Source organism: Cupressus sempervirens, chromosome 11, assembly GCF_028749045.1.
Source record: "Cupressus sempervirens isolate cs-2001-9-10 chromosome 11, ASM2874904v1, whole genome shotgun sequence".
Taxonomy (NCBI): Eukaryota; Viridiplantae; Streptophyta; class Pinopsida; order Cupressales; family Cupressaceae; genus Cupressus; species Cupressus sempervirens.
This window is the reverse complement of record NC_143128.1, coordinates 524091416-524107383: the sequence shown is the minus strand read 5'-3', so window position 1 is coordinate 524107383 and position 15968 is coordinate 524091416. Positions and strand designations below refer to the sequence as shown.

At 35.4% G+C, this 15968-nt stretch overlaps 1 protein-coding gene across 1 annotated transcript; it reads right to left on the bottom strand.

Annotated features, from left to right (window-relative positions):
* Positions 1-3209: 3209 nt before the first annotated feature.
* Positions 3210-5343, bottom strand: LOC149530659 (aspartic proteinase nepenthesin-2-like). Its single transcript, XM_089810954.1, has 2 exons — positions 3966-5343; positions 3210-3826 (listed from the first exon to the last, which is right to left on the bottom strand). The coding sequence occupies exons 1-2, from the start codon at positions 4762-4764 to the stop codon at positions 3279-3281; spliced, it is 1347 nt and encodes a 448-aa protein (XP_089667080.1). The 5' UTR covers positions 4765-5343; the 3' UTR covers positions 3210-3278.
* Between the last annotated feature and the right edge of the window lie 10625 nt (positions 5344-15968).

Below are 15968 nucleotides of genomic sequence, written 5' to 3'. Positions count from 1 at the left end.
CATGCTTGGTAAGAATCTTGGCGATCTTGTGAGAGATGCCAGCAATGAAAGGAAGAGAGACAAACGAAGAGGGGTCTGGGGGAGAAGAGGAAGGGAGCGAGGAGGCGCGCGAGAAAGTCCTAGCAAGATTGAAAGCCCGAGAGATTTGTTTGTGCGAATAGCCATTCCATATGAAGACTTGGCGGAGGTGGGAGAGCTCATGGTCTAAGTTGTCTTCATCACAAATACGGAAGGCTCTCAAGGCAAGGGTTTTGATAATGCCCACTTTTTGGCTAGGGTGGTGATGCGAAGCAACATGAAGATAGCAGTCGGTATGAGTGGCTTTGCAAAAAACCTTGCGACCTAAGGTACCATCACTTTGCGAAAAATCTTATGCTCTTTATTTTTCATTTTTTCCTTTTCTAATTTCTCTTTTCCAATTTTTATATTTCTTTTCGTTCACTTCTCTATCTTCTTTCCTATTTATTTATTTATTTATTATTTATTAATTTATTTTGGTTGATTTTTTATTTTTTATTTTTTGATTTTATTTGATTAGTTTTTATTGTTTTTATTTATTTATTTATTTTTGTTTTAGGTATTTTTGGTTTTTTTATATTTATTTATATATTTTTGGGTTTAATTTTTTCTTGTTGATTTATTTTTGTATTTTTGATTTATTTATACTTATTTATTTATTATTGTTTGTTGTACGCCTTCCATTTCTTATTCTTTTTTTTTTTTTCTTTTTTTTTTTGCCTTGTTTTAATATATTAGGCTCTTATATTTTTATTGCCTCACCCCATTTTCTTTTTCTTTTTATCATTTTTATTTTTTGTTTCTCTTGTTCTTTTTATATTTTAATTTTTACATTTATGTACTTTCACTTCTGGTATTTTTGGTTTATATATATATATATATATATATATATAATTTTATTTTATTTTGTTGTTTTTTCTTGATTAACCGACTTGGGTATTTTCGGTTTTATATCTATATATATATATATATATAATTTATTGATTGTTTGTTCTTGTTGATTGATTTGAATTTTTGATTTTATATATATATATATATATACCCATATATATATTTATATATATATATATATATATATATATATATATATATATATATATATATTTTTTTTTTTTTTTTTTTTTTTTTTTTTTGTTTTTTCTTGATTAACCGACTTGGGTATTTTCGGTTTTATATATATATATATATATATATATATATATATATATATATATATATATATATATATAATTTATTGATTGTTTGTTCTTGTTGATTGATTTGAATTTATATTTATATATATATATAAAATTTATTGATTGTTTGTTCTTGTTGATTGATTTGAATTTTTTGATTTTATATATATATCTACTTATTTATACTTTTATATTTTATTTTTGTTTTCCTATCATTTTCATTTCTAATCCTTTTTTCCTTCAAAATATTTTTTCTTTTCCTGCACCTTCTCTTGTTTGTCTCTTTTCTTGACTTCTCACCCTCTCCGTCCTCCGTGTCTCCTCAGTCTCCGTGCCCTTTCCATCTCTCCATCCTCTTTTTATCCCCTCTCTTAGATCTGCATTCCATTTTTTTTGCTCTCATTGACTCATTGGCATCCTGATGATGGATCATACAGTATGATCCGAAACGTTGATGAAAAAACTCTCACACAATCTTCCCCAGAAATTAATACAATATTCATGGATTGTGGAAATCTGTTTGCTACAAACTATAATGTTCATATATAATAATTCTTTTTCTAATCTCTAGGATTTTGAATGATCATTAGCTATGATTTAATTTCCAAATTAATATTTTATTAAATACAAAACATTAATGAAAACAATGTAAAAATGTGTATCAAATCAACTCTTAAGGATTTTAAGAAAAGGGTGGAAGTTGCTAATTTCAATTTCAAAGCTTAAAATTTTAGTTCCAATACATGATCAATTCCACTCATGTGAAACATGAGAATGGTGTAAGATGGTGAAACCAAGATCTAACAATCAGAGATAATTGTATGGGAATAAGGACTGATAAGTTATAAAACTATCAATAAGTGTAAAAATGCAGCTAAGGATAAAGAGGCCATAAGGATTTAAATTCAATGGGAAAAACATGTACCATGCACATTATAATGTGATCATATTAAGATATTCTTCTAAAATAAACACAAAACTAAATGAAAATGAAATAAATATCTAAATTTCACCATTACAATCATATAAATGTTATATTTTATAATCTCTTCATAGTTTTATTGTATTATTCTCTGATAATTTTTTATTTTTGTTAAATAAATCTTTCGTTAATTTTATATTCAATTACTATTAATTCATAGGAATTGTATGAGAAAATATATTCTATTTATAAAATCAAATATAGGGTGTTCTCCTTTAGGATTTTCTTTAGATATATCAAATTTTGTACCAATCAATTAAAACCAACTTAAATTTAAATAAAACTAGAAGTTGTAACCCTTCATCCCTTAATGCACAATTGACTAAACTAAGAACTTCTAATAAAAGAACTATTTATGGGCCACCAAAATAAACCCACCCCATAATTGTTTTGTATGTTAAACGTTTACAATATGCTAGAGGATAAAAGTATTTTGGTGGCCTCATAGAATCCTAAAGAACATTCCTACAGTTTTTATTTATATCAATGTCCAAAATTCTAATACATCTTTTTAAAAGACCTTAAATTGTTTAACTATTCTCATAAAACAAATTAAATATGTTAATATTATAAATTAAGTAAATATAATTATTTTAATTATAATATTATTTAATATAATAATCAAATAAATGGACAAGAGCCTACAACACAACATTAACTTGTGAACCTCTCATGTGGGAGGTCTTGGATTTGAGTCTACTCAAGCAAATAATTAAAATTACTTTAGTAAAAAAATTATCACATCGATAATAGAAATAAAAGTTAATCTTATTACTAAAAATATTGAAGGCATTAAATTGTATTTATGAATTATATTTTAAACTTTAAATATATTATTAATAAATTAAATTTTGAGTTTTAATCCTCTTTAATAATTTATAATGGACTTTACTCTGTTGGCTTAAAATTTAACCTGGTCATAGTATTCGACACAATATTGAGACAAGCTTATCAAGACTTATTCCAGCATTTGATAAGGAACAAACAGATTTTCAAATATACATTATAAACAATTAATCAAAAAGATAACAAACTAGAACAACGATGTCCCAACAAGGATCAGCATTATAGAAATAAAAGTACATGCTACCAGGAACAATCAATCAGAGAGCATCACAGTCTGTACGAGCGAAAGACAAGGTGTTCCTACTGAGATCATAAAGTATATGATAGTTTTGCTGTTGAATGTTTCCAAAGATTGAAAGCCCAGAGGACGAGCCCATCGCAAGGCAAATCAACCCACTTCCCTCGTCTCTGTAGAACGAATTCTCCCCGGGAAGATCAAAGTCGGCGCCAGAAAAATGAAAAATAATGGTCGGAAGTTTAACTCTAGATGAACCGGAAGGCAGCTTGTAGCACAAATCTAGTCCTATGCCAGACCCATCCACCTGTTGCAGCGTCATTACTGCTTGCACCGCCTTTTTCAGAGAATTATACGCGGGTTGCTCCAGATAAGTAATGGTGGTTCCCGAGTCGATGATAATTCCCCCACGTCCTCCATCTTTCATCTCGAGTGTTCCCGCCGGAATATCCACCCTCGATCCATCGATGCTCACTCCTTGCAGATTCAGATAGTAGAACGTCGACTGAGCTTCGTTCTTTATGATCGGGGTCGACTTGATTCCTGACCCATGAAGATCCGCAGCATCGCCTGAAAAATTATCAGCAAAACTTATATCATTAGATATCAAATAAGAAATAAATCAGATTAAGATAAACTCAAACGCAGACATGAAGGAAAGCAATAAATAAACTGTTCAAATGGAATGAATAAGCAAATGTTCCATTACCGAACAACAAAGGACTGGTTTTTGACGCCGGGTCATTGACGGAGACCAAGCAGTAAGAAAACTTATTGTTTGCAATGGAACCCATTTGGGAAATGAGCGATAAGGGCCCTCTTCCCATGCCAACCAGACCCCCTCCTTGAGTAAAACCAGACCCTTCGTTGTCATGCCCGCACCCGAAAGCAAGCCTTGGGAGGGCGATCTTCCTCCGGCTTCTAGTCCCACTCGTAGTTCCCAGAGTGAAGGTTTCGTAGCCAAGATCACCCTGCGTGAAGGAATAATCTCCATACTCGTACGAGTACTGACAGCCCGAGTCGGAAGCACACGAGGAAGAGGGAAGAGCCTGGCAGAATGAGGAAGAACAGGGAACTCTAGTGTATGTCTTCGACCTGGACGGGTCGAAGATTGGGCCCGGTTGGTTATAGCAGTCGCTGCAAGGCTCGCATTGTGTCCAGATCAGGTCACTTCCCGTGTCCACAATTGCATTGTACGTTACAGCCGGCCTTCCTATTCCGATCTGCATCAGAAATTCGCCGTTTCCTGCGTGTACTGGGCTCTCCGCATCCTTCACATTCATGCTTGTTTTCCACACAAACATTCGGAGCCTTTCTTTGCTCCTTTCAATGGCTTCCGCAATCCCTCCTTCTCGACGTACGAGCCCCAGTGTTAGTCCCCCAAGGCTGGAATTTGAGTTTTTGTTCAGCTCATTGTAACCATGGTCTCTTGCGCAGTTTGCCAGGTTTGAGAATAGAAAGAGCATGAAAATGTGTAAAAGTACATTATTATCATGACATTCCGCCATTGAACTTTGTAAATGTTTAATTCTTAACAAAAGAGAAATAAAGATGGAATCTTTTCAACAAGAGAACAACAAGGAGCTTGGAATCTCTTGGACAAGAGAAGAGCAAAAATTGAATCTTCTCAACAAGAGAAGAAAATGTGAAATCTTTTGAACAAGAGAAGAACAAAGGTCAAATCTTATAAACTAGTGAACTCTTCTTAACCACAACCACCAACAAACAACATAACTAGACAATAGTAACACTAGACCTAAATATGCTCACAATTTCTATAAAATATGAATGGCATCACTACCATGAACATGGCTTGCTTATATATAGATCAAGAAGAAGAAACAGAGCAATCAAAAATAGAAATTAAAATTGAATATTATGAACAACAACAACTAACAAACAACATAACTAAGACACTAGTAAAACTACACTTAGATAAGATGAACAAAAGAAGGCAACAATAAAAATAAAATATCTTTAACAAAAGAGAAACAAAGATCATATCTTATAGACAACAACAGTGAACAAACAACGTAACTAAAACATTAGCCCAAAAAAAAAAAGTGCTTACAACTTCCAAATTAGATCACTAGCATGAAAATGGCATCTATCTATATAGAAGTCCAGGCTGAGATTTCGTAGTGTGTGATTTGTGCATGTTTATGGGTGGAATTTGGAAATATTAGATGCGTACACGAAAGTGAGAACAGGTCATATGACCGCTCCCTCTTTCGTGCTCCATCTTCTGGATTTGACCCGGCTTGCACGTCACACTTTGCTCACCGTTTTCTCATGGCCGCTCAAATTTTGCAAGGATTTTCAGGTCATGCCATACTTGTGAACCCCAAACTTCCGTCCTGGGCTAAGATACCCGCTGAATTGACTACTTCGTTGCTTCCAAAATATAGCACTGAAAATAGAGATTTGGGATCGGATAAATCTCCTGTTTTTCTCCCCTTTTTTGATCTATGATGACGATGCTATGGACCTTCTCTTATACGGTAAGGAGTTTATTGATTGATACCAACCACAATCTGTTGCTTAAATTATTACTCTGTTAAACGTATGGATCGAACAATAATCATGCCAAAAATATAGGTTTTGAGGTTTAATTGCAGCATTAAAACAGAAGTTCACCCTGTACTGCACCCAAAACGGCAAAAAATCATGCAGGATTCTTATGATGTATTAGAGCATTAATTATTTCATTTGGTTGTGGAATACGAATAGGAAATATATTCTTTTTGGTTGAGGAATAGGAATAGGCATACATAGTCCAATTTTATCTTTAAAATGAACATATTTCCATTTCGAAAAATAGTTATTATTTATTTCCAATAGGATTGTTTTTTTTTTTTTTTTTTTTTTTTTTGACTGTCATGTCCCCAATTTTTTGGTGACAGTTCGATTTAATTAATTTAATTAATGGTTGTCCAAGGACGACTAATTAATTATTTTAATTAAATAAATAAATATTAAAAGATAACTTTATATTTAATAAAGTGACTGGGATTATAAAAATATTTAATAAAGTCACTTGAGGGATAAGATCAAAAAGGTTCTAGAAGTCTCTGGAGAGGATGGAGGGAAAAGAATAAATAGGCACCCCGGGGCTCCATTCAAATCAGGCAGTTGATTATCTCTCTTTGATTTTTCAGATTGTGATTCAATCACAGGTGCATTGTGGAACCTAGGGTTTTCGCAATTGTCACAGTTGGCCATTGAGAATGATAACTCTCAATTGGTGCGCAATTTTGAGGGTGTGAAATATCATCTGAATTATTGCAGATTGGAGGTGACATTCAGTCATTTCATCAGAGCAGAATTGGTGGCTTAACGCCAAATTTTGGAGGGATTATTCTGGGAATTCAGTTTGAAGATATAGGTCATTTACAAGGTTTTACAAGATCAGTTGTTAAAGCGACTTCTTCAGCAAAGTTGCAGTATGAACAGACAACCTTCCAGCAACATTTCCGTATATGGTTAAGGCTGAAGTCTGACCGAGTGCAATTACAAAGATCATGTTGAAGTCGAGCTGGAGGAGAAATCGACTCGAATTGATTTAGGAAGTCGTTTGCACATAGTGAATTTTGGGCAGGCCGGATTGTAGTACAACATTAGCGCCAATCACATATTTGAAGATTTAAAAAAATGCGGGATTGAAGGGTTTTGTGGGAGGCGAAGTTCCAAAACATCACATCTGTATATACCCCCGAAACGAGGCCGTAGGAGCTATCGAGTTCAGTGATTTATGAGCCGACAGAAATCCTAGAAAGTGGATTTAATCTTGTTGCAACCGGCAGACATAACTCCATCAGGAGTCGGACATTATGCTTGGCAGGACCCTTCTCGATTCGTCTGAAGATCCATTCGCAGCAGACATTCAACCGGCATTGTCCGCGGGTCACACATTTTCACAACCATAGCCACGCTCATAGGTAATAACATGGTGCGAGTTGAATTCATTATTTCCTTGCGAAAGGACCAAGACGAGTCAGGGCCGAGACGGAAGTGTAGCAACGTCCAGCTTAGGTGTTAAAGACTCGTGCGACTTCAGGCCATCGCTCCAGCATTCGGAAATTCACCATTTCTCAGCGATATAAATATTTGCTAGTGACAGCGTTACCCAATAACGACCAAAGGCAGAAGATGACTTTCTACATGCGTTCTCAATACTGATGAATCCGGTAGCAAGACTATACGCCTTGAAGTGCTAACAATTAAATCTGGGCGTCCACGATCTATATCGGGTGAATTCAGTTTGGGAGCCAGTAGCAATTCATGTCCAAGAATACGGTTGGAGTTTTGGATAGTAAAGATTCCATTGAATGTTAATGTGTTGTAGCAACAAAATAATTTGGGGCATCAGTTTCTACCGGTTATAAACAACTTGAACAGAATCAGTGAATTTCATAGAGGGCGGCAAATTTGAGGTTTTTAATATCCCTCCAATTTAGGTCTGTTATTCAACTATTGTATTTGTGATTAGACACTGAAAAGCTTTGAATTTACAAATACCTCCTTGAATAAGTATGGTAATGTTACCTATTGTTGCATCTATATCACTTGATGAAACTTATTGGAAATAATATCAAACTGAAGGTTGCATAACAAGTGTTTGTCAAATTGTCCCAGTTCAATTTTATTTTTGAGTGATCCATATAGTCAGGGTTATCACAGTAATCCCAGAGCTCGATTGCTAATTGTTTGACGAAATGTCAAACCTTTGAAGTTTTAAGTTTTTGGTGCTTAAAGAGTCAATAATCCTGTCGGGGATATTTCAGTGGTATCAGAGCTGAAGTATAAAGAGTTTTTTTTTTTTGGTGCTGGAGAAAGCAATAACCTGTCAGGGTTATTTCAATGGTATCAGAGCGATTTTCTTGCCATCCTGTGGGGTGAGAACCAACTTACATGAGTGATCAGCACTCTACTTCAACCAAGATGGACAGGTACAGCACAAAGTCTCTGAGGACACAATCTTGGACAAGTAATAGACACAGTATGCAGAGCCGGAATTGTGGAAAGGAGAGCTATTCAGACATTCAGGATGAGCTCAGAAAAATCAAACATAACATGTCTGAACTGTTGGTTAAGCACCACCATATGATTGACAGGCTGTCCGTCCCAGCTAAGGTGAATAAATCAACTGGATTTTGTTCTATCAAATCTTCTCACAAAGCGTTGACTGATACAATGAGAGATGTTACTAGGAACCTTAATGAGGAGTTCGAGAAACAAGTGTGCAACCGGTTAGAAGTTTCAGTTCGGTCACAGGAAGAAGTGGTGAAGGATATTACGCTGATGGATAGTAACTGTCAACTTGACACTCAAGTTGAGACAGTTGAATATGAGCTTCCCAAGGGTGATGTATCAGGTACTCAAGGTAGTTTGGTTCCGACAGTCAATGATTACAGTGAAGTGAGTTCAGATGATGATAAGGATGTTGATGATGAGATACCAGGTAGGAATGAGAAAACACTGAGTATTCATGATTTTGCTGAGAGAGAGTACCAGGCTCAGTTAGATGCTTCGTCACATGCGGATGAGAATGGCAGTACTTCACATGATTTGTCCAGCCAGCTGAAGGTAAGCAAAGATAGTATTGTGGCTTCTTTATCTCATCATGACAGGATGCGGGAGATGTTAGAAAAGCACATCCAGATGATTCAGTTATGAGGAAGATATAAGGGAGTTCAGGAAAATTCTTCCTGCTGTGACTTACATGCAATTGGTGAAGGAATGAGGATGACGAAGCTAAGCTATTTACATCTTCTATCAGATCGTGACCATCTTCTAAGCCTTGCCAAAGACTATTCAGATGCCTTGAGGAGGAAAGAGGTGGAAGTTGTCAAGCTTTCTTGCGAGCTTGAGGACACTCGAGCAACTTTGGCATTACAGGATTGGGAGAGACATAAGCATGGCATGGAGTTGGGCTTAGTTTCATCTTACATGCCTGACATTCAGCTCCCTACAGCAGACGGATCATATATGGTAGCTGATAATGTTACGAGTTCATCTTGCATTCACATCCAGGATACAAGGACAATGGCAGACAGAACATCCGATATGGGTATTAGTTTTTATGCACCATTGTTGGGTTTGATTCATATTTCCAGTCGACCATCCTTGCTGAAAGGTGTTGAAGGTTTTTCATATTTGGAAGCATGTACAGATGAGTCCCAGGATCGTTTTGATCTTGATGACATCCAGGAGGATGAAGTGGACAGTTTTGAAGATTCAGCCTCCTTGACAGTTTCTTTAGGTACAGAAGAGCTTGACAGCAGAACTACAAATTTTGACACTTTGGATGTTGATATGATTTTTGGAGTTGATTCGCAAAATATGGATGGTAATAATCCAGAGACCAGTATCTTTGAAGATACTCCTTTAGGCAATGCGTCAGAAGGAGTTTATAGAAGACAGTCTAGCCAGAGCCATCATGTGGTTAGCCAATTGAAAGTTAGTGAGCGAGACATTGCTATCGCTTGTGAGCATTTTGATACTGCTCTTTAGTTGTTGGCTGTTATTGGTTGGGGTTCTTCAATGACAAATGAGTCCAGCGGTGGTTACTTTTCTTTGGCAGAGATTCATGCCTTGCGTGAAGCTGTTCGGATTTTGAAGCAGGATTATTTACGATTGGTAGCCGACCGTGATCACTTGGTTGAGTGGGGGAGTACAGCATATGAGGCACTCTTGGATCGTGAAGAGGAGTTGAGTGAGTTTTCCCAAGAGCTCATAGCGACTACTAAGGCATTAGAGGACACACAGCGAGATCTACAGAAGTCGCAGTTTCAGTTGAAGGAGGTGACCGTGGAGTTGGAGCATTTGCGGTCAAAACCAGCCCCAGACCCAGTTCATTTGACTACTGAGGTGGATGATGGTAAGTACACTTCCGCAGTTACTACTAAGGAGCATATTGTTGAGGCTGACACACATATTCAAGATTTGGTAGTAGCTGGTTCTAATGAGTTCAGGATACCGGTAGAGTCAAGTCTCTAGGTTGATTCTTCTCAGATAGTTGATAGTATGGTACAATTGAGTGTGCCACCCTTACAGGAGGACCAATTGTGGTGTAAAGGAGAGTATGTTAATGTTTCCTCATATAATTTTTACTGCACCGAACCGTTCATGGAATATTTGCTGGATAGTGCATGTGTTCAGTTAGACTCGCATAAGGTGACAAAAGGTGTTCTCATCCAAGATACTAGTGTTATTTGCAGATTGGTTGAGAAGATTATAGGGGTCCTTGCTACTATGCTACCTCACAGGGATCTCGAGGAAGGGTTTGTTGAGTAGAATGCACGGGATCCTATCCAGCCTACAGTCACTCGGAGTCAAAAAATGGAGCCATCTGTTGATTCCCAGTTCAGTGATGATGAGCCAGCAGCAGAGTTTGGAGGTTCTTATCAATGTTATACGGTAGGGTACGCTCATCATTTTTCTTTTGACACAGAGATAGAAGATTTTATTTCACGTAGATGTAGATTGGCTCCAGTTTCTTACCATCCACTAGGGGATAGATTGGCACCATCTTTTGAAAATAAAACTGGTAGTAGCAAGTTACTCGGCCTGCAGCATCGACACGCCCGGAGCAGTTTTTCAAAGATTGGATTTGATGGCAGTAATTCAAGTACCTATGGCTGTTGTCATATTTACAGTGCAGTTGGGTGCAGGTGTCTTTTTGACAAGGGCTTGAGTTTTGATAGAGTTGATGTTTCAGTTGGCTTGAGTTCCGTAGAATGTTTTCTTCTACCGGCATCTACAGTTGGTTTTCAGATGATTTCATCAGAAGTGTCAGTTGTTTGGATGTTGAGTACAGTTTCTCAATTACTGGTATTGATGATTTCTCCACGGGAGTATGATGCGGATTGGGATGATACACAGATTTACATTTGGGATCCAGGCAGACTGATTGGTTCATGGTTCAGCCATTGCTTGGGGACAAGCAATTTCAGGAAGGGCGGACTGTCATGTCCCCAATTTTTTGGTGACAATTCGATTTAATTAATTTAATTAATGGTTGTCCAAGGATGACTAATTAATTATTTTAATTAAATAAATAAATATTAAAAGATGACTTTATATTTAATAAAGTGACTGGGATTATAAAAATATTTAATAAAGTCACTTGAGGGATAAGATCAAAAAGGTTCTAGAAGTCTCTGGAGAGGATGGAGGGAAAAGAGTAAATAGGCACCCTAGGGCTCCATTCAAATCAGGCAGTTGATTATCTCTCTTTGATTTTTCAGATTGTGATTCAATCACAGGTGCATTGTGGAACCTAGGGTTTTCGCAATTGTCACAGTTGGCCATTGAGAACGATAACTCTCAATTGGTGCGCAATTTTGAGGGTGTGAAATATCATCTGAATTATTGTAGATTGGAGGTGACATTCAGTCATTTCATCAGGGCAGAATTGGTGGCTTAACGCCAAATTTTGGAGGGATTATTCTGGGAATTCAGTTTGAAGATATAGGTCATTTACAAGGTTTTACAAGATCAGTTTTTAAAGCGACTTCTTCAGCAAAGTTGCAGTATGAACAGACAACCTTCCAGCAACATTTTCGTATATGGTTAAGGCTGAAGTTTGACCGAGTGCAATTACAAAGATCATGTTGAAGTCGAGCTGGAGGAGAAATCAACTCGAATTGATTTAGGAAGCCGTTTGCACATAGTGAATTTTGGGTAGGCCGGATTGTAGTACAACATTAGCGCCAATCACATATTTGAAGATTTAAAAAAATGCGGGATTGAAGGGTTTTGTGGGAGGTGAAGTTCCAAAACATCACATCTGTATATACCCCCGAAACGAGGCCGTAGGAGCTATCAGGTTCAGTGATTTATGAGCCGACAGAAATCCTAGAAAGTGGATTTAATCTTGTTGCAACCAGCGGACATAACTCCATCAGGAGTCGAACATTATGCTTGGTCGAACCCTTCTCGATTCGTCTGAAGATCCATTCGTAGCAGACATTCAACCGGCATTGTTCGCGGGTCACACATTTTCACAACCATAGCCACGCTCATAGGTAATAACATGGTGCGAGTTGAATTCATTATTTCCTTGCAGAAGGACCAAGACGAGTCAGGGCCGAGACGGAAGTGTAGCAACGTCCAACTTAGGTGTTAAAGACTCGTGCGACTTCAGGCCATCGCTCCAGCATTCGGAAATTCACCATTTCTCAGCGATATAAATATTTGCTAGTGACAGCGTTACCCAATAACGACCAAAGGCAGAAGATGACTTTCTACATGCGTTCTCAATACTAATGAATCCGGCAGCAAGACTATACGCCTTGAAGTGCTAACAATTAAATCTGGGCGTCCACGATCTATATCGGGTGAATTCAGTTTGGGAGCCAGTAGCAATTCATGTCCAGGAATACGGTTGGAGTTTTGGATAGTAAAGATTCCATTGAATGTTAATGTGCTGTAGCAACAAAATAATTTGGGGCATCAGTTTCTACCGGTTATAAACAACTTGAACAGAATCAGCGAATTTCATAGAGGGCGGAAAATTTGAGGTTTTTAATATCCCTCCAATTCAGGTCTGTTATTCAACTATTGTATTTGTGATTAGACACTGAAAAGCTTTGAATTTACAAATACCTCCTTGAATAAGTATGGTAATGTTACCTATTGTTGCATCTATATCACTTGATGAAACTTATTGGAAATAATATCAAACTGAAGGTTGCATAACAAGTGTTTGTCAAATTGTCCCAGTTCAATTTTATTTTTGAGTGATCCATATAGTCAGGGTTATCACAGTAATCCCAGAGCTCGATTGCTAATTGTTTGACGAAATGTCAAACCTTTGAAGTTTTAAGTTTTTGGTGCTTAAAGAGTCAATAATCCTGTCGGGGATATTTCAGTGGTATCAGAGCTAAAGTATAAAGAGTTTTTTTTTTTTGTTGCTGGAGAAAGCAATAACCTGTCAGGGTTATTTCATTGACCTTTTTTTTAAAGAAATTTAAAAATTTTTTAATAACATTTTTTTTTAATTATATTTATTTGTTTAAAAAATGATATAAATTATATTTCTCATTAACTTCAATGAATAAGATAAAAATGAAAATAAATTAACTTTTTTACTATTTTTGTATCAATAGACCTTTTCCATTAATTATAATTTTAAATATACATATTCATTAAAAAAGGGGGTTGGAGGATACAAGGTCACCCCACAAGTTCAAATGGTACAAGGTCGGATTAACAATTGTTCATCTATATATATATATATATATATATATATATATAAGCAGAAAGCCCTCAGACTGCAAGAGCAATGCCAGCTGAGGATGGGTCTTTATCATCAGAACTCCAGAAGTCCTTGGGGTTGGTGCTTAGTTCAGAGGGAGCCCAACCGTCATCAGCAGCAACAACAGCACCAGCATCTTTATCACCCTCCTATATGGGCGAAGAAATGACTAAGTCCAACTGAAGGAAAGCCCATTTGGAGTCATGTTGTGCAGACAACCAACTAATTTCCAATATAATGTTATTTAGTAATTTCTAAAATTATTTTTGATATCTATTAATTGCACTGATATTTCATTTGGAATAAACTATAGAATGAATTCAATTTTTATCTAAATGCTTATTAAATAAAAGCCCTAGATATTCTTTTAAAATTTATTATTATTTTTATTAATACTTATATATTTTGGTTGGTACATTTGGACTTTGATTCTAGAGGAAAATGAACTTTAAAAAAAAAAATAGTCACCTACAAATTATTGGATTATTGTAGAGATTCATATTTTATTCTATCAACTATTTTTTGTCTTATTTTTAGTACTTTTAAAAATAAAATTAATTGAATATTATAATAGTAATTGGTCTAAAATAATGAAAAGAGTAAAGATTATAAAATTTTATTTTAGTCTACAATCAATATATTATCTTATTTATCATTATTTTATTTTTTAAATACCAACCATAAGACAAGGTGATTGAAAGAATATTGGTAGACAACGAGAGCAGAGATAGAGAGAGAAAGCATGTGGATTTTGAGACTTTTATTTTGTGAATTTTATTGGTCCAATTGAAATGTCACCTAATTAGTGGGTGTAAATGGCCTACAAGATATACATATATTTTAGTTCAATATCACTATTACCCAACAAAATTGTAACCTAAAGGAAATAGCAATATCAAGAAAAAATAACAAATTAAGAAAATTAAGAAAATAGAAACATCAAAGCATTAAATAAATCATAAAATATGTTATGACATAAAGAAGATAGCAATGAAAAAAATGTTTAAAAGTATTGATTTTTTTTTCAAAATTGGCAAGCAACTGATATTTTTGTTAATATTAATACTACATGGTTCAAGAGCTCCTAGAAGAAAGAACTAGTAAAGAAAACCTTCATTCCTTACCCAAATTACAAAAATGATGATGATCCTTAGATTCTAATTACAAAATTTCCTTTATAGGCCAATTTGCGCTATATTCCCAATGACCTAATAGCCTATTTCTAATCCTTTTGAAAACATTTACATAACATTTATCCCAATCTACATAAGACATAATCATCTTTGTATACAGTACTCCAAAACTAATACAAACCATTTTGTAAAATGATAAAGTCATATTTAAACATGGGAACCAAATTCTCCTAATGGAAAAGCCCTGCATGAGTTTCAATTTAGGAATAATTGGGAGTAGAATACGTGATTTCCATTTCTTTAGAACAGTTAAGTTGCAAATTAAATGATCTAATATCCTTCATTTTTCCAACTCACCGAGTACGTATAAGACTTAATCAAAATTGTGGAATTTCTCAATAAATTCACTCCTCCATTACTTGATACCCATTTCATTATCCCCCTTCTTTAAAATAGTGTCATTGCTACTGAGAACAAGATTTGAAAAGGAATTGTGAAGGCATCTATTAGGTTCAACTGGGATACGTCAATGCACATCCAAGACATTATATCAAGGGAGGGGAATATGTTTTTTATTGTACTGGACAAGATGTAGACACATATCATAGACCATATTGTTGAAGCTCCAAAATTGGGTTTGATCTTCCATGCTCATGTCTTACAACTTCTAGTGATGCATGTAACTTGATGAAAATTTTACTTCTCATCTTGGACCTTAATATTCTGCCCATATTTCAAGGCACTTATAGAGTCCATTTGGCTGTGGGAATAGAAATATGGGAATTGAAATTGTTATTCTGGAATAGAAAATGGGGATACACATTCCTATTCTTGTTTGGTTCGAGTTAGATTTTGATGGGGAACTCACGAACCCAAAAATTTATGTTTTCTAAAATAAATAAAACTGGAATAGGAATACATATTCCAATTCTACCTATTTAGGTGGAATTGAAAATGCCCATTTTTGGGCCAAAATTGGAATACTTATTCCCATTCGCAATTCTAATTTGGTGCACCCAAATGGAGAATTCAAAATTTTAAGAATTTATATATGCCTATTCCACTCATATTCTCACTGCCAAAGTGCCCTTACTGAAATGGTTGAATGCTCTATTGGTTCAAATATTATTTGATTTTATCAAGGATTCTAACAAATTTTGTGAACTAATCTAGATATACTACCTAGGAAAAAGATCCCCAACTAGATTCATCTCACTCTACATATCATAGTTTTGGATGGTGTCCATTAATTTATTACCCACAAGAAACTCTTCTAATATAATCTCACTTTTTATTCTCCAACATACTCATAGATTGT

Coding starts and splice junctions, on each gene's coding strand:
- LOC149530659 (XM_089810954.1), bottom strand. CDS start 4,764: ATGGCGGAATGTCATGATAATAATGTACTTTTACACATTTTCATGCTC. Junction 3,827..3,965: donor AACCAGTCCTTTGTTGTTCG/GTAATGGAACAT, acceptor ATAATTTTTCAG/GCGATGCTGCGGATCTTCAT.